Source organism: Amaranthus tricolor, chromosome 9, assembly GCF_026212465.1.
Source record: "Amaranthus tricolor cultivar Red isolate AtriRed21 chromosome 9, ASM2621246v1, whole genome shotgun sequence".
NCBI classification, from domain to species: domain Eukaryota; kingdom Viridiplantae; phylum Streptophyta; class Magnoliopsida; order Caryophyllales; family Amaranthaceae; genus Amaranthus; species Amaranthus tricolor.
In genome coordinates, this window is record NC_080055.1 from 21,552,183 (window position 1) to 21,575,847 (window position 23,665).

Here is a 23,665-nt window from a genome sequence, read left to right on the forward strand (position 1 = left end):
GTAAGGGCAGGGCTTCTATCCCAATTCCCTATTTAGATTACAGAAATCATACTCTAATTAATAAGATTCGAATTTAGAAGACTATTAATTTTGGCTAAATATGAGTCCAGCGAACAAATTTAACTTTTTCTTCGTTGTGAAGCAAACCATAGGTTTGGATTGAAGACATTTATTATGGAAAGTAAGATTTTACTAAGCTTAGGTTGAGAATTTTTATCCAAAGAAACTATTTTATTCCATTTTTCCACTAGATGATACCCAATGAGCTAATCGATGAACCACCATAATCTAAACACATAACTACATAAGTTGATTTTTTTTATACTTTTTACTTATTTAGACCTTTATATTTAAATATTTAATATATTATTGTATGTTGGTTTTCTAGCCTAGGTTTTTGAATATTTTCAGTATAATTTTTATAAAGTTAAAGTTAGCAACTCAGTATCCTCATAAGATAGTATAGAGTTGCTGGCAAATCATACAATATTTTACTATATATTTTGTACATTTTTTTAATACATTTTACTTATTTATTCAGACCTTTATATTTTTATACAAAATTTTCTGTACATAACTAATATCATAATACTTATAGTGGTCTGGACTGAATCTGACCTGTGATTCGCTGATCACAGCAACTAATATCAGAGTTATTTAAAACTTTTTACATAAATAAGTAAATACTATTTACAAAATATTATGAAATTATTACATTTTAATTTACGAATAACTAATTTACAAAATGTATTTCAAAAGAATTCCTCGCCTCGCCCGAAACACATAATACATGTAGACATCCTCTCTACCGCAGAGCTAACCTGAAAATGGATCTATCCCTCATAAGGGATAGGCCCCATCAAAGACTGTTAACAATTAAATTGTTGAGTAATCCGACAAACTATTACATTTATATATAAGTCATTAACAGACATCTTCAATTAAATTTCATGCTCAATTTGTAACTACATATAAACATTATTGTATCCAAATTCGAACTCTTTTAAAAGACCATTTGGTATTGTTATAAATACGGCTAAGTACCTTTAGTTCATAATGAATCAAATACGGCTATAACTTTGCAAGTTAATAGAAAAAATCAAAATACAACTATTACTTTATAAGTCAATAGCCAATAATACGGCAAATAAAACATATGATTTCATTGCAAAATAAACAAAACTTTATATACCAAATGTATTTAATCAAAACCCATATTAAATCGATAATATAATAACACTTAAAAACGTGGGAATATGTATGGACCGTCAGGAAGTAGGCTTGACCTAAATCCTGAGAACACGGGTGATCGTCATCACCGAAAATACGGTTCTTACAAGAACGAAACGGGATTCGGGGCTCGAGATTGATCCAAATAGCCATTACCTATTATCAAGCTATAGGATTTCACAATAATCCGGATACAAATATCCGTTGCTAATTCCCAAAAACGAACATTTTTCAATGTCGAATATTTTATAATAAAACAAAACAGAAATTCACTTGATTTTCTTTGAAATCAACAATCATTACTTAAAATATAAATCAATTCATCATCAATCATCAGTATATTAGAACTTGAGTTCCTATCAATGGAGATTACCTAATTTTACACCAATCTTAAATCCCAATATCCAACTTATATCCTATCCAAATAATATCAACTAGTCAAATACCCAATTGATACTTATGTTCCCAAATTTGATACTTGAACTAACACCCATAATAATCAAATAATAACCATAACTCAACAATACCAATCAATAAAGAAAGAATAACAACCCTAAATTGATTCCAAATACCCAATAAATAACCTTAAACATTTGATTAAAAAAGTACCCAATTTATTTCATAGCTTCTAATCCCATTTTATAAATCCCGTCTTAGTACCATTTCAGGACACGTGTTAGTATTTTAGTCATAAATTTCTCATAAGAACTCGTATAGAGGCGAATCAAGTGGTTAGGCGACCATGACTCAGAGTTCTATAATTCTTATGAAGACACTAAAACCCAGAAACAATCATAACTGCCCCAAAAATGGCAAAACAGAAAACTTATTCTCAATTTTCATGACAGCCTATTAGTATTTTGGACATAACTCTCTCAAACGAACTCATTTTGGGCCGATTCAAGTGCCCACACGACCATAAATTAGACTACAAATCTCATGAAGGAATCAGAACCTAGAAACGACTCTAACTATCTCAAAAACAGCCAAATAGATTCGGAAAGAACTTGCTCTAATATTCAGAACTTTTGTCTCAACTTTGAACATGAATCAACAACCATTTAATAACTTAAAACTACTTTAAAACATTCAATTTATACTTAAATAAATTAATTTGTGAGTTACCTTTAAGCAAGATTAATTCCACACAAAATTTCAGAAAATCAGAACCAAGATCCAGTTTAGCTAGTAAGTTCTTCAATGGTTTGATGAACTTCAAACTAGTCTCCTCTTGATGCTACTCTAATTAACCATAAAAAGCCTAACATAAAACAATCAAATATCAATTTACGGCCCTATTAGCCATGAATTTAATATACAAGTATGAAATCAAGAACACATAAAGAAATCTTACTTCTAACACAAAAGAGATGGAGATGGTGATAGTACTATATGTGTTCTCCTTCTTCTACAATAGCTACAATCATCAAAACACTTCAGTTGGCTCCCATACTTCATACTAATTTTGTAGAGATCTCAATTGAATTTTTAAGAACCCTAAATTGAAATTTGGGGTTTCTAATATAAACACATACTACCTAAATCATGGAGGTTTATGAACTTAGGATGGAAAAGTAAACTAAAATTTTTCAAATTGATTTTATTTTTTTTATTTTTTTTATTTTGGAAGAGGATGAGATTTTTCAGAAATTTTAGTCTAAGTTGATAATGAAGAAGAAAGGTGAATGGAGTTTATAGGCTTGTATAGGTTTATAAATAAGAAGGGGTTAGCTTTGATGAATCATAAGTTGGGTGGCAAAATTATGGGTGACTCAACTTTATACTCATACTCATTAAAGTATGAGGTGGATAATATACCCATATTTTTCGTCGTATAATTTATTTTTTCCCCAAAAATAATAAAATTGATATCTAAAATTCGTAGTAAAATTTTACTTTTAAAATGACAAATTCATATTACTTATTAAAATAGTAATTTTTAATAAAGACGTTTTTATAACTGTTTCATACCATATGGTTTTGGGAAACAATTAACCTCACCGAGTGCATGTGTAAGTCAACACTCTTGACCCGTGGGTTTGTGGGCCCGAGTCCACGGGTGTCTCGTGTCCACACAAGTGGGCCACAGTGAGATTATGTGACGAATTGTCATGACCTAATATGGTATCAGCGTCGAAGGTGGTTCTTGGTATAATGTGGCTCACATGTTGGGAGTGTTGGAATTACATCACATGTGAAACAAAATCCCACATCGATAAAATAATGGGTTGTTGACTTGCATATATATTGGGTGAGTTAATCTTTTTACTACCATATGGTTTTGGGAAACAATGAACCTCACCGAGTGTATGTGCAAGTCAACGATCTTGACCCGTGGGTTTGTGGGCCCGAGCCACGGGTGTCCCGTGCTCGCACAAGTGAGCCACAGTGAGATTATGTGACAAATTGTTACGGCCTAATATTGGCATCTTGCATTTCCGTTTTAAGTTTTTTTCTTTTGTGCGTCAGTAACATTAAGTTTGGATAGAGAGAACTTGAGGGAAAGGAAGGGGAGAGGTTTGAAAAGATAAAAAGTCACTTGTTTGGATGAAAAAAAAAAGAAAAGAAATTTAGAGGGGAAGGATTTAGAGGGAAAATATAAACATGTTTTGTTAACAATACAATATCTTCTAAGGTGAAAAGATTTTGAGAAAAACACTTGTTTTTCTTATCCTTTTCCCTTCTCTTTAGGGATGGGCAAGGGTCTAAGACCCTATCGGTCCGGGTCCAAAAAATATTATAAGTTTTCGGGTCCGGGTAGATCCGGACCTGACCCTTGGACTCTTTTTCTTTTTTATATTTTAAATTTTTTTTTGGGTTGGATAGTATAATTTGTAACATTTGAGAAAATAAATTAGGCTTAAGTATAAAACAATATTTAATCCCTCCTCATTTTATTTTATGGTTTTTTTCCATAATTCTTTTTTTTTTTCTCTTTTGCCAAAATGAAAATTAGAATTTTTGTTATCCTAACACTATTCATCATCTTCCCCAAATTTTTTTTTCCAAAGCCCTATTTTATTTTCATGGCTCACTAATTAAATACCTTCTTTCCATTGTTTTTGATTTTCGAAAGATAAATCAATAACTAGATCTTTACTGCTTCGTTATTCTGAAAATTTCAAAAGAAGCAAATAATAACATTTCCTCCATTGGTATTCTGATTTGTGCCGAAAATTCCAACAGAGCCACAGATCTATCTGCTAATTCGATTTTCAGAACACGGTAAAATCATTTTAACCCATGAACAAGTATTCGACCATATATTTCGTTACATGCCATTAGAAAAAGCAAGATTTGTTTTTAATGGCAATAGATTATATGTCACATTTGCTGATTTAACTGATCAAGGAAATCCTGTTGTTTTTGGATCTGGGAATAAAATTGTGTGCTTTGAAAAAGTATTCAATGATAATTATTATGTTCTTGTGTTTAATTTTGATTTCTTTAAGGCTCGGGGGTTGAAGCAAGATCATTATATTGGCATTTTTCTTAAAACTTTTTTTTAGTTTTAAGGTTTTTTAGCCAATGACTTATTTCTTGTTTAGGTTCATGTTTAATAATTATTTTAATGCATGATATGGGAGTTAAATTTGTATTTGAATAAAGATTAATTGTGTATTTTAAATTTTAGTGTTTTCGTAATTTAAATTTAAGTGCTTTAATGTTATTTGTAGTGTTAGAATAATTTCTGCCATTGAAGTAAATATATGTTACTCAAATTTGTTTTTAAGTTTGGTTTTGAAATCATCATTGATTTAGAAGGTTTTAAGTAATTCTCTATGGATTTTAGGAACTAAGATCCTAAGAGTCCAATAAGAGTTCAAATTAGGGTCATATTAGGATCTATTTTTTAGACCCTTTAATCTCACTCAATAAAACAAATTTTTGGGGTATGATTCTAGACCCTAAAAGTCCGAGTCCAGACCTTTAGGGTCTAGGTCAGGATCTAAAATTTTAAACCCTTAATATCAAGGTCCGGGTGTAACACATGTGATTTTAAACTCCTTGATTATCGTTTAAACTAAGATTATTATAATTAATTAATAATTAACATTTGAAATTTCGTTAATGTTTTAAAGATTTTGCTAAGTATTTAGACTATTATTTAGAATAAAGTTTTATTTGGTTTGAATTATTTTGTTGAAGCCAAATTATGTTTATTTATAAAGTTAACAAGTAAATAAATATAAAACAAAATGAAGCTATTGTAGTATAAAACTAAATTTAAGTTTAATTGAAAAAAAAAGTAGAACTCTTTAAATAATAAGGTTAAATCTTAAATTTATCATTCCTCCCTTTTATAAAGTGGTAAGAATTGTAGTAATATTAGTAGTAATAATAATCTTTTTTTTTTTTAAAAAAAGGAACTAAAATATAAAGAAAAAAAAAAGAAAAGAAAATTTACCTAAATTCCATGAGTTACACGTATGAGTATATAGTAGTCATCTTCTTTATTAAGCAAGAAAGGCCTCCTTTTTCCTTCATCTTCTTAAAAACAATGGAGAGAAGTAGAGAACTCATATCAGAGCACCACCGCACTAACCTGCCACCACTCAACAACCTTCTCTAGCGCTAAGACGCGGCCGACGACTGCCCTTGTGCACTGAGCTCACCGCAGTACCCACTTGGGTCAGCAGCTGTCAGGCGTGGTCCGGTCAAAGCCACTCACGAACAGCCTTTTGGTACTCCTAATTTCTTTGTTTTATCAACCTTGTGATTTGATTCTTGATATCCTTTTCAAGAATTTTAATTTTAAAGTTATTCTAAGTTGGATGACTTTCACTTTTATCACCTATTTGTTTAAACCCCAAATTAAATTAGGGCTTTACTAAATTGATAATATGTCTTTCTTGTTCGACTACCCAATCAGTAAATCTCAGGTCATTTGTATGCTCAGACACAGACTGAACAAAAGCGCAGCTGCTCTTCTTCTTCCATTCTATATATTTTCCTCTCGAGGTACGCCCCTACTAAATAAATTCTAATGAGCTTAATTTAAATTATGTGTAAAGGAGATTTATTAATAACCGATGAATTTGTAAAAGGAGCAGTTGTGGAAAGTTTGGTGTTGATGACAGTAAATTGTGAAATGTTAATTGGGATTGAAATTTGAGATATTAGTTAGTCTTATTTCATTTTGGATTTTAGTTGAGAATTATTTTAAGAAATGGGGAATAAAATTGAGTTTACTTATTCATGTTAATAGTTGGTAGAATCTTGAAGTACATTATTTAATGTTATACTAAATTCCATATGCAAATTGAGTTCTTAAGTGTTTCCTTTGGTATTTCTATGGATTGAAATGTAGAATGCACTTTGTTATTGTAGGTCAATTATAGAGGAATGTAGTATTTGAGTATATTCAAGAAATGATATCGAAGGAGTTTGTCATTCAAATTATGAATATGAGTAGAATATAAAATGATATTTGACAGTTGATTAAGTATTGGTACTTGGTAGTTTGAACATAAAGTATAGATAGTGAGATTGTATATGATGAATCGAATTTACTTAACAAATATATATATGATCAAGAATGTAAACTAATATTTGTATATATTGGGATATGACGATGAATTCAAGTAGGAAATTGATAATGACGAATGATTGTGAACTTGTGGTGTTATAAGCATGAAACTAAAAGTTTAGTATTGTAAATGAGGTTTGATAGATTATATATTGGAAATGTAGAACAAAACGGTGAATGTGAAAATGCTACGAAAAGATATATATAGATTATTAAGAGTAATTACGATCATGAGATTGGTTGTGTTGAGTTGTAGTTGATATGTTGATGATGAATCGAGGGTACAAACATGAATTGCAGAATAATTTGGTATTTGAATATATTCTAAGAAAAATGAATGTGAGTTTGGAATGTGTGATTAATATGGGTGAATTGTATATGAAATTAAATAAGTAGAAACTGATAATAACTTAGTAGAATCTAATGATGTATGATTATATCACAAATTGATCTGTGAGGAGAAAATTATGCCTATTTTAGGATTCTGCTAGTAATTTCAAAGTTTGGATATTCAAGTATTATTCTGAATCTTAATATTGATTTTTGATAAATTAAAGGAGTGTTTTAGTAGTATTGATATTAGTTACTTTAATAATCAGAGGTAATTGGTGAAAGAAATAAGATAGAAGAATTCGTTGTATCATAGTTTAAATAAAAAGTTGTTTTATAAAATCAAAGTTAAGCAAAGCTCATTAGCTAGCTAAGTCAAATCTATTGTTAATTATAACTAAGCACATATATTTTTATATTGAAGATTTCGATCTCATTGAGAAACCATATTGACTGAGCTTGTCGTCTTGCTGTGATTGAAATGGTTAGATTTCTTACTCAAATCTTTAATAGTTACGAGAACAGAATGTAAAGGTATGTATTTTCCCTTTGGTTGAGATTGGTTTGAATACAAGGAGATGTTCTTCCTAACTAGAAAGTTGTTTTTCGAACCTTGAAATCGTAGAATAGTTACAGAAAGGATATAAATGGTTTTATGTTTTGAAAAGGTTGGGACTATCTCAATGGTTTCTCAAGGAATTGGAACTTCGTCGGGATTGTCTCAACACTACATAATAGTTGGGGGTACGTTGATCAGTACCTCGGACTTAGATCTTCTGCTACGGTTTGGCCGTTTGTGGGGTGTGTACGCTAGGGATCTTTGTCAAATAGTTATCCAGAGGGCCTAGTTCGCCCGATGGAAAAGAAAGTTCGTTCCTTTCTATAAATTTATGATTTAAAGACTTTGAAAGGAAAGTTTTAGTAAAGAAAATATAAAAAAAAAAAGATTTATCCGTTCCATAGATTCATGATCACAAGATTTTAAAAGGAAATGTTTTAGCAAAGAAAACGGAAAAATATTTGATTTATAAAAACAGAAAAAAAAAAGAAAAAAAATATATATATATATATCATCATCATCCTACCCAATGTCTCCCACTCAAAAAAATTTAAATTATATGAGAGTGAAAAAGTAGTATGTATGCAAAGAAAATGATTTGTAGGATATAATTAATGTATCCTTCCAGCATGTGTGGTTGGGTTATGGTATGTAATCTAGCATGGTTTGTTTGCCTGCAGGTAAATGAAGGTTAGAATCAGGGCAGGGAGCAATATCCACTCATTTTGTATATATATATATAGTTATAATATATCCTTTTCGTCATAGTTTTACGTATTTAAAATTAAGCTATATAAATGTGTACTCAACATAAGCTGATTGTGTGGTTTTGTTCTTTGAACCTGTCCTAGTGGAGGACATATTTTAAGATCAAAAAAGTCAAGAGTAGCTGAAAGCATAAAGATCAGTAATCAATAAAGTAATGTCTACCAATCATATAAAAGAATGTAAGTAAAGGAAGTTTTATTTGTTTTCTTATCTAAAATTATTTTAACACTTATTTTAGATTTTTTTTGAGAAAAGAATCCATTCTACGAGGTGAAGTGATTTTGAAATGTATGGCACTTGTGCCAGTGGTTGGTTGTTATTTTGAAACGTTGGTTCTGAACTTGCAGGGTGACTGTAAGTCAAAAGGACAAATTTTAGTTTATCGGTTTACAAACGGAACTCTGTCGGAATTTCTATAGAAATTTATATATTTTAAATCGTTTCAAATTATTCTTATAATGTAATTTCTTTATATCTTTCAAAGGTTGTAAACTCTGATATTTAAATTCTTGAAAGATGTCAAGTGGATAATATAATCAGTAGAGTAATTGATTATATTATCAATGTAATAGGCCGATATAAGTGTTAAGCTTCCGCATTAGTTTAAATTAATTTTGTTTAATTAGTTGGTTAGTTTAGGGTTGTTACATTGGGTCTGGACCCTACCCTAAAATTAGGGTCTAGATTCGGGTAGGGTCCAAACCCAACCCATACCTTTAAATGCCCATCCCTACTTCTCTTCCCTTTTAAACAAACAAAATACATTCTCCCTCCTTATCTCTCGTCTTCCTTTTTCCTTCCTTTCTTTTTTCTCTTAATTTTCTATTCAAAACATAGTGTAAAAGTGACTTCATCTTTGTACTCTTGATAATTTTCATCAACATATCTCCTTAGATCATTTGATCTAAAGAATGCTTTCATTTTTATCTTCCAAAAGTCATAGTATTCTCCCAAAACATTGGTATTGGAAATGTTACAAGTATTGGCCATGTGTTATTTTCTTAAAAAGGTTTATTAATCTATGTTTAGTTTTTGTTGGGTATACTTAGAGCAGTGATATCAATTTTGATTTTCTAGCTATGGCTTAAAGATTTTTTTAGTGTAGTTGCGAGTGAGAAGGTTAGGGTAAACACTTTGCTTATTATTGATTGGTTCTGGTCCTTACAAGTGATACAACTATATTTATAGTCACCTCATGTTGGTGTAATACAATACATGCATATAGATAATTCACTTACTACATCCCTTAAGGCTATATGTAACACTAATATGAATGAATATGTATCACACTAATAGATCTGATTACATATGTCTCCTTAAAATGAATTAAACAAGATTCGATTAAATTATGTATTTTCATCATGAAGAACTAGACGTGAAATATTTACTCCAAATATAAATATATACTAACTACCAAGTTGTACTGTAGTATATCTAGAATGAAGGCCCAGCTTAAATAGGAAGCCTAGTCCAACGCATATGTTAAATATTTGTACGAAAATTTGAATAAAATAAGATGTTTTAACAATTTAATTCCAAAAATAAGCTTTGTGAAAACTTAATTCTCAAAATAAGCGTCCGTACATCCAAACCTAGCCTTGGAGTAAGTCGCTGTTACTAACAGCGACTTAAAAAAAAATAAATAATAAAAATATTTTTTTTTTAAGTCGCTGTTAGTAACAGCGACTTAATGCGTTTTAAGTTTTCAGTTCTCAGTTACTTCCTCATTCCAACCTACGAGATTAAGGAGTTGAACAGTTAACCTTAAAGTTGCTGTTACTAACAGCGACTTAAGGAGTTGATTGGTTAACTCCCTAAGTCGCTGTTAGTAACAGCGATTTACTCCAAAGCTAAGTATGGATGTACGAACGCTTATTTTGAGAATTAAGTTTTCACGAAACTTATTTTTGAAATTAAGTTGTTAAATAATCTTATTTTATTCAAATTTTCTATTTGTACTCCATATATTTTCAACACGGTCCAACACAATATGGCTGTGTGTTGAGCCTTTTGATTTTATGTCAAGTAAATATTTGGTCTGGTAGGTGGTTTAGACCAATTTGAAGAACTTTTTTAAATTTTGACATTGATAATTCCAGGTGATTTGTTAAAAACTTATTTACTAATTGATTATTTTTTATTAATTCTATCTATGATTTTTATTTACTGATAGTTGATTTAGGTGGTTTCACGGGTAGATGTAGCCTTTGTCAATGCTGTCAACTGATAATATTTAACAAGTTATATCTCTAAATATGTTAATAAGTGTACCGGTTAAGTTGGTTAAAATATTGGTGTGTGACAACATTTTCTCAGGTTCAAGCTATTCTATTAACATTATATTGATATCATTTGATTTTATTTTGGATTCGCCCCTAAGTGGTTTATTTTTAAGTAAATGTAAGTCATAGGTGTTTTATTTTCATCTAGATAAAAGCCATAAGCCCCATCTCCCTGTTTATTGCTTAAGCCTATTTGATTGTTTTTATTATTTTTTTTAATATTTTAGTTTATGTTATTATATCCTTTACATCACTTCTTGTGTAATACCAGCTTTTTGTGAGACGCTTTTTATATATACATAGACTAAATAATACAACTAATACAATTATTATCATATGGATTTTTTATTTTGAGATCGTCGAGAGACGGTCTCGCACAAAAGTAGCTCCTAGCTTTATTACTTGTCTATCTTTACCTTCTCTTGTCTTATGCTTTTATCATTCACATGGTGAAGACTTCTAATCAAAAAAAAAAAAAAAATTTTATCCACGATTTTCCATTATCACCAAACACCACCTCATCTCATGCTTGTAATACATGGAGATAATTTTGTGGAAAAAATGAAATGGCTAAAGTAAAATGCAAGACTGTTGAACTTATTAAGTAATTTTTCTACCAAAATTATATTAACTTTTCATTATTTAATACTGACAACGTAGCAAAGAGACCATAAAGTTACAAAATCAAACGAATGATAAAGCCAACAACCTCATGTGATGAACCCAAAAACTCATAACCAAGCATGTTACAACCAACCCTAAAGTTTAGTGCTAAGTGCTAACAAACAAACCGCCATGCTACTACAATGCACCTTGCACTAAACTTTCAAGTGTTGTTCATATGTCAAACAGATTTTTGGTATTGGACATAGAATCATAAGAATCAAATCATGCATCTTGCATATCAGGATTGTTATGTTAACATGACAATCATGACATGCATGATTTGATTCTCATTAGAGGTAGGTTGTTTGTATATATACTCGTATTGTGCTCATTTTGTTCTTTTGAATTTGTATCATAACACGCAAATATATAAGAACTTTTAGAATCATATTGTGCAATTCAAAGGGACAAAGAAGTATTCTCTAACAGATAATCTTTTTGCTACTTTATTTTTTATTTAGAATTGTTGTTTCGATTTGACTATATTTCTCGTTTGGTAGTGGTCTTATATTCTCTTATCTTTTATAATTTAATCCTCAAACTCTTTTAACATTCATCTTAACTAAATATTTATTACATCTTATTAAAATTATATCTTATCCTCTCACCACAAATTAATAATACAAAGTAGGTATTAAAGAATTAAAGGATTTATAAATCCCATTAGAGACGTGGGTTAAGTGGCTTAAATTAGGACAAGTAAAGATAAGATACAAACAATTATGTCAACACTATGGACTTAAAAGGTATATTGGTCATTGGATAATCTGACATGTTAGGGCTTAACCTTATGATGTTTTAAAAAAGGCTACAAAATATCGTGTTGTCAAAACAAACTATATGATGAATGTGCATATAAAGGTATAACCAATGCAACATGAAAACTAGCTATAGGTGTACACAAAATATTAGAAGCATATGACCACGTAACTAAGATTTTTTCATATGTGTACGAACCAAACATCCACCTAGTAGTAAGTGAATGCATTACCATATTTTAAAAACTTTTTAACTACAAGAATAATAATGCTAATGAATTCTTAAGGTCGATTCTCAAAAAAATGATGAATAAATGGAAGACGTATATTAATAATTTTCCTAATATTTATGAAATTGCGGTAATTTTAGATTCAGGTCTCAGAAAATCTTACTAAATTGATAGATTTTTACTACCGATCCTTAGAACGTCCATAGAATAATGAGGATGATTATGTTAAAAACTGTAAAAGGCTTTTAGAAAAGGTTCATAAATTCCATTCGAATGTATATAACCCTGTCCACAATATATAGTAAGTAATAAAGTTTTTAGATTGATTCTGATTAAAAACTAATAATAATTAAAATTCTCAAGGGTTGTAAACAATATCAATAAAAGTACTCTAGGGTATTTAGAATTATACAATTGCTTATGAATGTCACTTACTACTTATTATTCATAGATTATGGATAAAGAACATAATTAAATACGCTATTTTTAATCTCCTATTACATTTTTATTGATCATTTTTTTTAATCCACATGGTGATCATGACCTTTCAATTTTTCCACATGGTAGACAAAAGAGAACTTTTTTTGTTAACTTTACGCTATTTTTATCTAACGTAATGACATTTTTTTTTCATAAAAACAAACATCATAATCACCATAATTGACTAGAAATTTTGGAACCCAGTCAACGTAAATATTTAATTTAACCAAAAACTCAACATTTAGTCTCTCATATGTAAAAGTTGAAAGCTTAAGATCACCACATGAATTTAAAAAACATCTGTAGAAAAATCAAAAATTTAAGATTATATATTATGTATGAAATTCAAAGGATGGAGAAAGTGTAGTCTCTCATAGTTTCTTTTTATGTATGATTGTTTTTGGTTTGATTCAATTTTTCACATTATGTTTAGGTTCAAAATCGGCTAGGGTTACTAATTTAAGTCACAAAACTTTAATAAAAGCTCCCTAATTTTGGGTTGAATTTGGGTTAATTTATGACACGGTCAATTTTGCTTACATAGTGGAAAAACTTTGTGACTCAGCATAATCTCATTGATTAAGCTTCCCTACCTACCAAGATCTAAAGCTAAACCTCAAGTAATTAACCCTTAATCAACTTATAATCATCTTGCACCTAACAAGGAGCTTGCACTAGACCGGGCAGACAAACAAACTACCGACCTATAGAATAACATGCTGCAATATTCTTAAGTATATCCACAATTAAAAAGAATGGGCGGATTTAATAGACAATTCGAATAGGTAAATGACAATATATACTTTGAAAATGATGAAAATCTAACGATACTGTAATAAAGAGTAAAAAATGAACTTGATTGAGTAGTGATTTTCCACATAAAATGCCAACGATTAAACCCTGCCATTTGCAAGAATTTGCTTCATCTTCTTTTTCTTGAGTTATAAATAATATCATTTATTTTAAAATAACTATAAAAAAAGATAAAAAGTTTTGAGAATAATTTATTATATATATACTTATATCTATGAGACCCTAAAATTCTTCTTGAATATATAAGGTGTTATTCTAACATAAAAGAGTCAAGTCGATACATAAATCTATCTTATATAAAATCTTAATAATTAATTGAGTGTTACAAACTATAACCCGACTTGTGAGAAAGCAAATTGTTAAGCTGCGTATAATTGTGTAGAAAATTATCAATAATGTGTTAGCTATCTTCACCTGATATAACGAGAATATCAAGGTGCTATAGTTCTGATGGCATTGTACCCGATCCTGACTCCTGAACGCCACCCTGGGTAGACGTAATCGTCACCAAGCCTCACTAGCTAATAGATTATCTAGAACCAAAACTAGAAGATAAGAAAAAAATTATCACCACCACTATCATCATCATACCCGGCTAGTAAATTCCGCTGAGTAGCATACCATCAAATCAAGGCGTATACTCTTTCTTCTCAAACCGAAAATATCCTCATCATCATAAATTGAAACTGATATATTTGAGATTCTCGAGAGAGATCGTTTTTGGTGATACAAACTCAAATCAGAAGTTCACATTCTCTAATATGTAATATATGGGCGATTTGGCCTATATATGAAATGTGTCTTACGGTGAAATCGTCTCATACAACTTTTTGGAAAGCTTTATATTTGATATAAACTATATATAATAACAACTCTGTCATCCTACCTCATTGCACACAAACAACACACTCATTGTACACAAATCATAGGTCTTTTCTTAACAACATTATCTACCTCTTCATCTTTACTTTCTTCCCCCCAAAAAAAGTGTATACACCAACATAGTACTATTATATGAACCAGATCGGATCATATTGAACATATAGTATATTTTGTGGGCCCACAAAAAAAAAATGGGGTGCATGTGCATCATGTTGGGGGTGATGTGAGAATGTACATAAACCAGTTCATCATCCTCTATCAAGTCCGTCCTTGGCTTCCATAAAGAATTGCTTCAACAAAAGCCTCTTTCATAAAGGTTGGCCAATGCTGACGGTTTTAGACATAATAAAGCTTAGGCCGCCAAAGTGTAACTTTTTTATTGTTTATTTACCTATCTTACAGTGAGACTATCTCTATTAGACTGATTCATATATATTTAGTCTATTAAAGTGATTACTTATAATTTAAAGTGATCAGTTAGATAAATAGGTTAGTTAATGACTCGTCTCATGGTAAGGCAGTCTCATACAAGACGAATTGTACTTTATAACAAATTGACGCACGTTCATTTAATCTGTACATTTGACATGTGTCTAATTTAGGTAGTGTCTTCACAACTTTCTTTAGATAGGTTTAATCTACACTTTACATTCGCTCTCACTTTTATTTCTATCAACACAATTTTATAGCCCTATCAATTTATAATATTTGTGTCAATAATTAGTATTATCGCACTAATTTGTAATATAATCTTTAGTAAACTATGGTATATTCTCTGAATTACAATATCTAATTACGTTGAAAAAAGAATAGTAAAGTTAAGCCTTTTGAATTTTGTTTTGCAATTTAGTAATCAACTATAATGGATTCCACGTCTTTAAAGTAATTGTACAAATTGAATCAAATCTTATTGGAGGAAAATAAAAATTGCTTTTGATTTAATTAAATGAACTTTTTTAACGATTACATCTTTTAGAGAAAAATAATACTTTTGTCCTATCTCTAAGAAATGAATAATTCAATACAAATAATATTTTTTACTTGAATAAATTATCCATTGTCAAAATTTAAATTCAACCATGCTTAAGTGTATAACGGACACAGTTTTTTCTAAGTTAGTATAATAGATAATATTATTTAAATGTGTTATCAAATGAACTAACTTAATCATCCCTTAAATTAGATTTCTTTGTTAAAAATATAGATGCAAAGTCTTAAAAATATTATATTATACACTATGTGTTTCCTTGAGGATGCCAAAATTTATAATTTTCTTTTACTTTGTAACATTTTCATTTACATGTTAATTCTATCACTTTTTAAAATTATTATTTCTATATATTCTCTTACTTTCTGTTCATTAAAATCATATTCATAATATTAATATTTCCAATATTTTTTTAATATATGTGTAATTTTGTTCATCTTAATCATATTCATAATATTAATGTTCCTAACATTTTTTTAATATATGTGTGATTATGTGTTACAATATTGTGGAGCTTATAGAATGTATACAATATTCAAGTAAGAACGTTTGTTTGACTAGTGACTAGATGTAGGATAAGATCTTACATCATACATCATACTCGACATATAAGAGTAGAAAATGCAGGAAGAGAAAATGGATAAGAAAACATTGAACGTGAAAGGTTCATATCCAACAAATATGAAAGGAGTAGAGACAGAGCAAAAATTGATAAATTTTTTAAAGGTTTTGTGAAATTTTTAAAAATTATATTTTTCTAATAACTGCGTATCTTTAAATACTTAACATATAGTACGTAAATTAATATTGAGGCCCCTAACTTTTTGGGGCCCTGTGCGGTTGAACATATTGAACATGCTAAGAACATTCAATGCGAAGAGGTGACAATTCAGGTATTTTTTCACTTGGCAAGCGATTATCACTTTTTAAATAAAATTTAAAATTAATTTTCAAATAATTCTTTTCTATCTTCGGCCTGCCCTATGAGAAAACATTGAAGAGGTAGCTCTTGTAATATATCTTAAAATTGATAATCACCAGCCTATTTATAATTAAAATATTAAAATAAAAAACATTGAAGGGGTCCCTCTTGTAATGTTTTCAAGAATGTGGAGTGTATTCTTCCAAATATTGGTTGTATCTTCAAGTGGTTTCTTGTATTTTCCAAGCATATAAAAGTTTGTGATAAAGAAGCTAACTTTTTTTAAGCCAACAAACATGCATGTTAAATTCATGCAAATCTATCTTGTCATCTTTTTATCATATATCTTGTTATCTTCTTAAAAAAATATATTAACAGTAAAGTTAACTGAATGAAAGCACACACTAAACTATTTACTACTAAGGCAGATATTTGAGTTGCAATAAATTCTAAAGGAATTACGTTCTTTATGTGTTTGAGGTTGCTTTATTTCGTCTTTCTATTTAAAAATAATTTTAAATAAAAGAGATTAAGTACGTCTGATCTAAGGACAATACAAAAAAACTTAAGCTGCGGTCATACATTTGGCCACAAACTAGTTACTATTTGGCATATTTCCGATCAACCTGGCTTGTCGGAATGGAAGTGATCACAAATTGTTTTTGGTCACAATCTATTCGGTATGTCTGAACATATAAAAGGTGGTCATAGTGGTTGCATTCTAAGACTAGCCTGTTTGTTACATATTGGGTGGTCATAGTAATTGCATTCTAAGACCAGCCTATTTGTTACATACTGATCGCAAATTGTGATCAACTTGTAATCTTTTATTTTTTTAAAATATTAATTTAGCCATATTAATTCGTTTCAGAATCACTTTTTTAAAACTCATTTTCAATATCCATTGTCCTCAATTATAAATCTTCCTAGGGGCTAATAAAAGAGCTAGAAATTAAACTCCATACCTTATACAATAAACGAAATCACACGTAGAACACTTCAACCACAAGGTTACAAAGGGGCCACAATGCAATATGCGACCAAGCGTGGCATGGTCGCAATCTGGTCGTAAATTGTGAGATTCTTATTGCCGATTTGCGACCAAAAGTCCATGATCAGAGCTTTCTGGTCGTATTTCATGCAATTTTTGTAGTGGGAGTGGTCAAAATTGCATTGAAAAATGACATATAGAAAAAATAGGTGTCCAAAATACAAAGAAAATGTTGGACCTCTTAGGTTTTGATAATGACTACACTTTATATAAACGAATATATTTTTAGAGATTGTTTGCAGGTCAATATCCGGTCGTGACTAAGATCGTTAATAGTACCTATGACTTGGTCTATAAACATGTACTCGTCAAAGGAATCCAAAGAAGTTAGAAAAGGTATATCGCTTAGGATGTCAAATGTAGATAGGAAGTCTACTGTTCCCAAGTTTGATGATCTAACGCTGCTGGAAATTGGAGACTGTGCACTGTCCCCAGACTGAAGTCAGACTGAAGTCGGGAGATAATACGTTTGCTGGAATTCTAATTATTATTATATTTTCTGATTTTTAATTGATGTATTAGTTAAAATTAATTTGTTGCATTAATTAATTATTAAGTTAATTGGCAAAATATTTTCTAACCACCTAACGTATGATTTTCTAAATCCTTTTTAATAGGCTTTTATTTCGGATCTATATTTAGTGAATAACTAAATTAGCTAAATATAGTAAAGGGAACAATAGCTGATTTTAGGGATCCTTGGCTATTATTAGTGTAAGGTAATCGTGCCTATTATTGAAAAATGGAACTATAGCTAATTTTAGTTAAAGGGAACCGTAAGCTATTATTAGTATAGGGGAACTATAACTAATTTTCTTATTATTAGTAAAAGGGAACGGTAACTAATATTAAAGAAACCGTGGCTTTGATTTAATTATATGTACACCTATTTTACCTTTTGATAAGGCAGTAACCGTAGGTTTGACTTTACTAATTGAGATCCATATTATTCTCCTTATTATTTGGGATAAGGGAATAGTGGGTAGTTACCTCCTTTTTATTAGGGAAATTGACCCTATAAATAGAGGATTCGGTTGTTCCTCAAATCGTGTAATTCGTATGAGCCATTAATTTCATACATTATTTTTGGAAAATCAACAAGAAATATTTTGTTCTAAAATTGCCAATTAACTTATAATATTTTCTTGTGCAACTCATTGATTTTATCTTTAGAGAATTTTATCCTTGTGTAAGGGTTTTTGAGAGAGTTATTTTAACTAGACTTGGGTGAGTCTAGGGGAGAATTAGATAGCTTCTAGTGAAGTTAGAGAAGAGATTAGCTTTTAGTGAAGCTAAGAGAGTTGCTTTGAGTGAAGCAATTGGAAAGAGAAGTTGGCCTAGTAGAGAACGCTTCGAGTGAAGCAAGGTGTTTAATGTAATTGTAACGAGTTGCCTTAAACATAGTAGAGTTTTGAAATCCCGTGGGGTCGTGGTTTTTCCTTCTATTTAGGCCTAGAAGGTTTCCACGTAAAAATCGTGTTGTCTCTTTCATTATTTCTCTCTAAGTTTAAGTTTTATTTCTTTAATCTAATTCCGCAAAAATAGGGCAAAAACACTTAAACTTGTAACAACAACAATTCACCCCCCTCTTGTTGTTGTTCCCATCTCTAACACAGTCTACAGAAAACAATCTCTTTATTATAAGCCTTATTTTATAGATAATTTAGGGTATATGCAAGGTGCCTAACCATGCAAGCCTAAGTTAAGAGACATCTAATATTAGTTTTTATTTGTTTACACTGATTTTATTTGAAGTAGTTTAATTACTTATTTTAAGGCTCTAAAATATATTTTTTAAAATGTAAAATAAACCATGCCTAAAAAGTGGGTAGTTTTGCTCAATTCCTATACAACGACTCTAGATTAATAACTATTATTTGTCAATTTGACAAATCATATCCACGTGGAGAGATTTGATAGGATAACATTTTCTAAATTATAATTTATCTTTATATGTTTTGCTTATTTTATTAATATGTTTTTTTTATAGTGATTTATATATCACAGTGATTGATTAGGATTTCCTAATCCCTATACTTTTAATATGATTGATTCAATTCATAACTTAGTACATATATTATTTAATATATGAAGGGCCTTAACATGTTATTTATCTAAGATTGCTAAAAGCTAAAAACATTAGGAGTAACTTCAAATTAAGGAGCAACAAAATATGATATTAGCCTTGATAATAATCAATATTAACATAAAATATTGTTGTCCACATGAATTTTCTAATTGAAAATGACCTACGTTTTTTTAAATATGCAAAAAAATTTATATGAAGAATGTAAAGAGTACAAGATAAAACTCAATAATATTTACAATACAATCTTGCAATGATCTTGTTACGTTTGTCTTCTCATAAGAACATGTAAAGATAGCAAATATACAAACATCCAGTGGACTAAGCTTTGATATCTTTTGTTTGCTACCTGTTTGACAATAAAAAAAACACATTAATTAGGGACAATTTAAAAGTATATCCTCGTGGGATTTAATAAATAAAGACTAACTTAAAGTGCGTCATAAAAAAATACCAGATAAAAAGTATTTGATAATTTATAATATATCTACATTTGTTATCAATTAATTAACAAAAATATTAATATATATTTTTTCTATATTTGTGATATTATAAAATATCATTTATCAGTACTAAGGTTTAATAGAATGATGGTAATATTTTATTGTCCATGTTTTAGTGTGCATAATAATAACCCACCAAACCCATCATTGTTAACAAAATTTTAAGATACCAAATTATTATGGTAGTTGATTTTTATTTTTGTTTTCAAAATTATCCCCAAGTGATTGGAAATTACTACTTAAATGAAGTCAAAATCATTTTAACATATTATGCTAAATTTCTTTTTCTTTTAAAAAGAAATTGCTTGTCAAAAAGAAAAAAACAATAATATATATTGGTAATAAGTTAAACATATCGAAAGTTTTTTGATTGATTTTCATTTATGGTTTTATTTGACTAATTTATATAAAAGTTGTGTTTTCTCGTATCAATACTTATATATATGATACTCATTTCATTTTACTTTGTTGGTTATATATATTTTAATAAAAATTGTGAGAATTTTTTAATCAGAGTGTAATCAATAACAAAATAAAACAGAGGAATTATATAATGAAAGACATACATTAATTTTGTATTGAAAGAACGTGAATATTTAGTATATTAAAAAATAGTGAAAAAAGTATTAAATATGAATAATAATGGTTTAATTGTAATTAATTACCTTAGAGGCAGAAGATATCAAAGAGATAGAAGTAGAAGGATTAGAAGAGTGTTGACGATCAAGATTAGATAGACCAACATTGTAAGCCATTCTACAATCAGGTTGAAATAACCCATAATTCCTCTCAGATGTGGGTCCAGGCTTCATATCTTCATTAAATAGAGCAAAAACATATACTTCAAGCCTATTATTAGGTCTCAAGGGTGTTCCTTCATTAGCCAATTGTCTTCTAACAAGATTTTTATTATAAGTTGCTGCATTTTCAACTGTAGCTCCAATCTCATTCGGGTCACCCATTGCGGGCCACCCGGTTTCTGAAACCCGTATATCTAACCCACCAAACCCCATTCGTGAAATTGCGAAAATAACGGCATCAACTTGAGCATATAACATGTTATCATAATGTAGTTTTGTGATAGGATCAACCATTCCTGAATTAGGGTTGAACAAAACATAGTCAAGTGGAATAAGTGTGGGGTCATCTTTATATGCAAAATAAGGGTACGCATTGACCCAAAATGATGAATTTGTACTTTGTAAGAAGTGCAAAAATTGGGTCATAACTCCGATTAATTCCGGCTTAAATGACCCGGCGGAAGGTGGGTAAGACTCTTGTAACACACCAGCTGATGTAGGGGAAAATACTTGAATGTACGAGTTGAGGCCGAGTTGAGTTAACGCGTTATGAACACTTATCATAGCAGGTACGATGTAGGAGGTTAAGGACGTATTGTCGTCGGTAAAAATTTCATTACCGACGGCAATGGCGGTGATTTTGGTGGCGGGAAAGTAGGGTTTAATGTGGGTAGTAACCCATTGGAAGGCTTGTTGAGGGTCCATTAGGGTGTTTAGCATGTTATTTTCAATAGTGACAATTAGGTCTACCCCTGAATTGGCAAATGTTTTTAAGACTTGTGGGTTTGTATCGTAGATTCTTGCCTTTGTGAGTTTTAATGATGTAATGAGGGATAATACGGTTTCCGGTGGAGGTAAGTTGTTGCCTACTTGACCATAGTTTATTCCCAAACATTCGACGTAATCTGAAACAGTCAACAGTTAAAAAAGTAATCATTAATTATATGTAATAGTCAATAATTAAAAATTAATTATTAATTTGATAATAAACAAATTTTTGTTTTTTCAAATGCAAAATTATATGAAGTTCTATTCTTTTGATGGTTATTTCTAAACAATTAATTTTTTTCAAACGTTTATTATTTTACTACTCCTTAAGTTACTTTTGATTGTCTACTTTGGATTTTGAATAAAAAACTTAAGTATAAGATTTTTGGAGATAATGTGGTATTACTACATTAAATATTTGCATAAAAGTAGTAAATGCAATGAAAATAAATAGATATAATACTATTGTACTACTAATATTACTATAATTTTAATATGGAAAATCATAAGGACACATTCTAGCATATTAATAAACATTGTGAAATTATATATTTTAAAAAAAGTTTTTTTTTATACAAATGAGGAGAAAAAAGCAAGAGAAAAATTTGATTATTTAAATATTTTAAAAATATATTTTTTTATCTAGGAAGAATATATTTTATATAAGTTAAATGAAAGCTTTAGAATAAAAAATTTATGTCTTTGAATCTAATAGAATACCATGTAGAAGTGGAATATGATAGCTACACTGTAGTCACGGAAGCAGGTAAAATGATATATTTTATTTTATTTTAGTTAGGAATATTTTTTTTCTCTTTTCTACACCGATTTACAGAAAAGGTCATAATTTCGATTTACTATTAGTTTTAATTCCCTTTCTTAATCTACTATTCTGTCCGTTTTATATATTCTTCTCAAATAAAATTTACGAATTATAGTGTCAAACTTTGACTATAAATTCTCTTCAATCTATATAAAAAAATATTCATGTGTGATTTTGAGAAATTCGTCTCAAAAAAATATTCATGTGTGATTTTGAGAAATTCGTCTCAAAAAAATATTCATGTGTGATTTTAAAAAATTCATTTCAAAGTATACTTTTTAAATATCAACTTATTAGAATTTTTGAAAAATCACAATTAAAATTATTTGAGTTAGAAAAAATGAAAATAGTAACAAAAGAAAGTCCAATGCAAATTGGATAAATTAGTGCTCGATAGCACCGACATATCAACCAAAAATACTTAAGCTTCATGGCCTATTATCAGTGTTCAATTTTTATATATAAATTCATTTATTTATAAAATTTGACAATTTAATTAAAATAATTACTATAAATAATGCAAACTTTTACTAATTTATCCATAATAATATCAAATTTTAATTAATTATGAATTACATCAAGAATATGGATGTTTGGCTAGAATAATATCAACGTTTATTTATAGTAGATTATTTGACAAAAAAAAAGTAAAATAGTGGTTAAATAAAAGTTAATATCATTCTAAAAATCACCTTATAAATTAATATTATTTATGATTAATTAAAACTTAAAATTATTAAAGAAAAATTAACAAAAATTTGTATCATTCACTAAATTTTTCTTAAATAAAATAATAATTAAAAAACAAGCTAAGTCAAATGGGTTGTTGACCTGGGCTGACTCTGTAAGACATTTGTCTAACCCAGCTTGGCCAGAGTCATAAAGAAGTCGTCCCCGGCCCTCCCGGCCCAGTCCAAACCCGTTTAGTTGAAGATCTCAAATAAGGACATATATTAGATCTTACCAGGAATTGAGAAAGAGATGAGGAGAAGCAATAAGTGGAATGTATAGCTTATTCCATAACCAAATAATAACTTCATTATAAAAACTATATATTATATATGGGGATGAGTATATGAAAAGGCGGGAAAATACAGTTGCAAATCTTGTAGCTCTTTAATGGATGATTTTGTAACTGTCGATAACGTCGCCTTGTTTTTCCTACAAGAAAAGCAATGGAGGAGGTTCGTGGGAAT

At 29.4% G+C, this 23,665-nt stretch overlaps 1 protein-coding gene and 2 long non-coding RNA genes across 5 annotated transcripts; 1 reads left to right on the forward strand and 2 right to left on the reverse strand.

Moving 5' to 3' along the window:
- Positions 1-566: 566 nt before the first annotated feature.
- On the reverse strand, positions 567-2,891 carry LOC130824496 (uncharacterized). Of its 2 annotated transcripts, none has more exons than XR_009046724.1 (3): positions 2,585-2,891; positions 2,356-2,491; positions 567-833 (listed from the first exon to the last, which is right to left on the reverse strand). It is a non-coding gene; the product is annotated as an uncharacterized LOC130824496 (long non-coding RNA). The 2 variants fall into 2 exon arrangements; XR_009046723.1 differs by having other exon boundaries at positions 567-866.
- A 2,657-nt stretch (positions 2,892-5,548) lies between these two features.
- LOC130824497 (uncharacterized) lies at positions 5,549-10,023 on the forward strand. The gene is made up of 4 exons (XR_009046725.1): positions 5,549-5,915; positions 6,104-6,192; positions 8,330-8,596; positions 8,765-10,023. It is a non-coding gene; the product is annotated as an uncharacterized LOC130824497 (long non-coding RNA).
- A 9,648-nt stretch (positions 10,024-19,671) lies between these two features.
- On the reverse strand, positions 19,672-23,665 carry LOC130824498 (glucan endo-1,3-beta-glucosidase 11-like). Of its 2 annotated transcripts, none has more exons than XM_057689533.1 (3): positions 23,434-23,665; positions 20,744-21,783; positions 19,672-19,924 (listed from the first exon to the last, which is right to left on the reverse strand). In XM_057689533.1, exons 1-3 carry the CDS (start codon positions 23,507-23,509, stop codon positions 19,838-19,840), a joined length of 1,203 nt encoding a protein of 400 aa, XP_057545516.1. In that variant the 5' UTR covers positions 23,510-23,665; the 3' UTR covers positions 19,672-19,837. The 2 variants fall into 2 exon arrangements, with proteins under 2 accessions (XP_057545516.1, XP_057545517.1); XM_057689534.1 differs by having other exon boundaries at positions 19,678-19,924; positions 23,301-23,665.

Excerpts from the sequence above, each read along its gene's own strand:
- LOC130824498 (XM_057689533.1), bottom strand. The coding sequence starts at position 23,509 with ATGAAGTTATTATTTGGTTATGGAATAAGCTATACATTCCACTTATTG. Across the intron at positions 21,784-23,433 it reads CATCTCTTTCTCAATTCCTG|ATTACGTCGAATGTTTGGGA; the intron begins GTAAGATCTAAT and ends TGACTGTTTCAG. Across the intron at positions 19,925-20,743 it reads TGATATCTTCTGCCTCTAAG|GTAGCAAACAAAAGATATCA; the intron begins GTAATTAATTAC and ends ATTGTCAAACAG.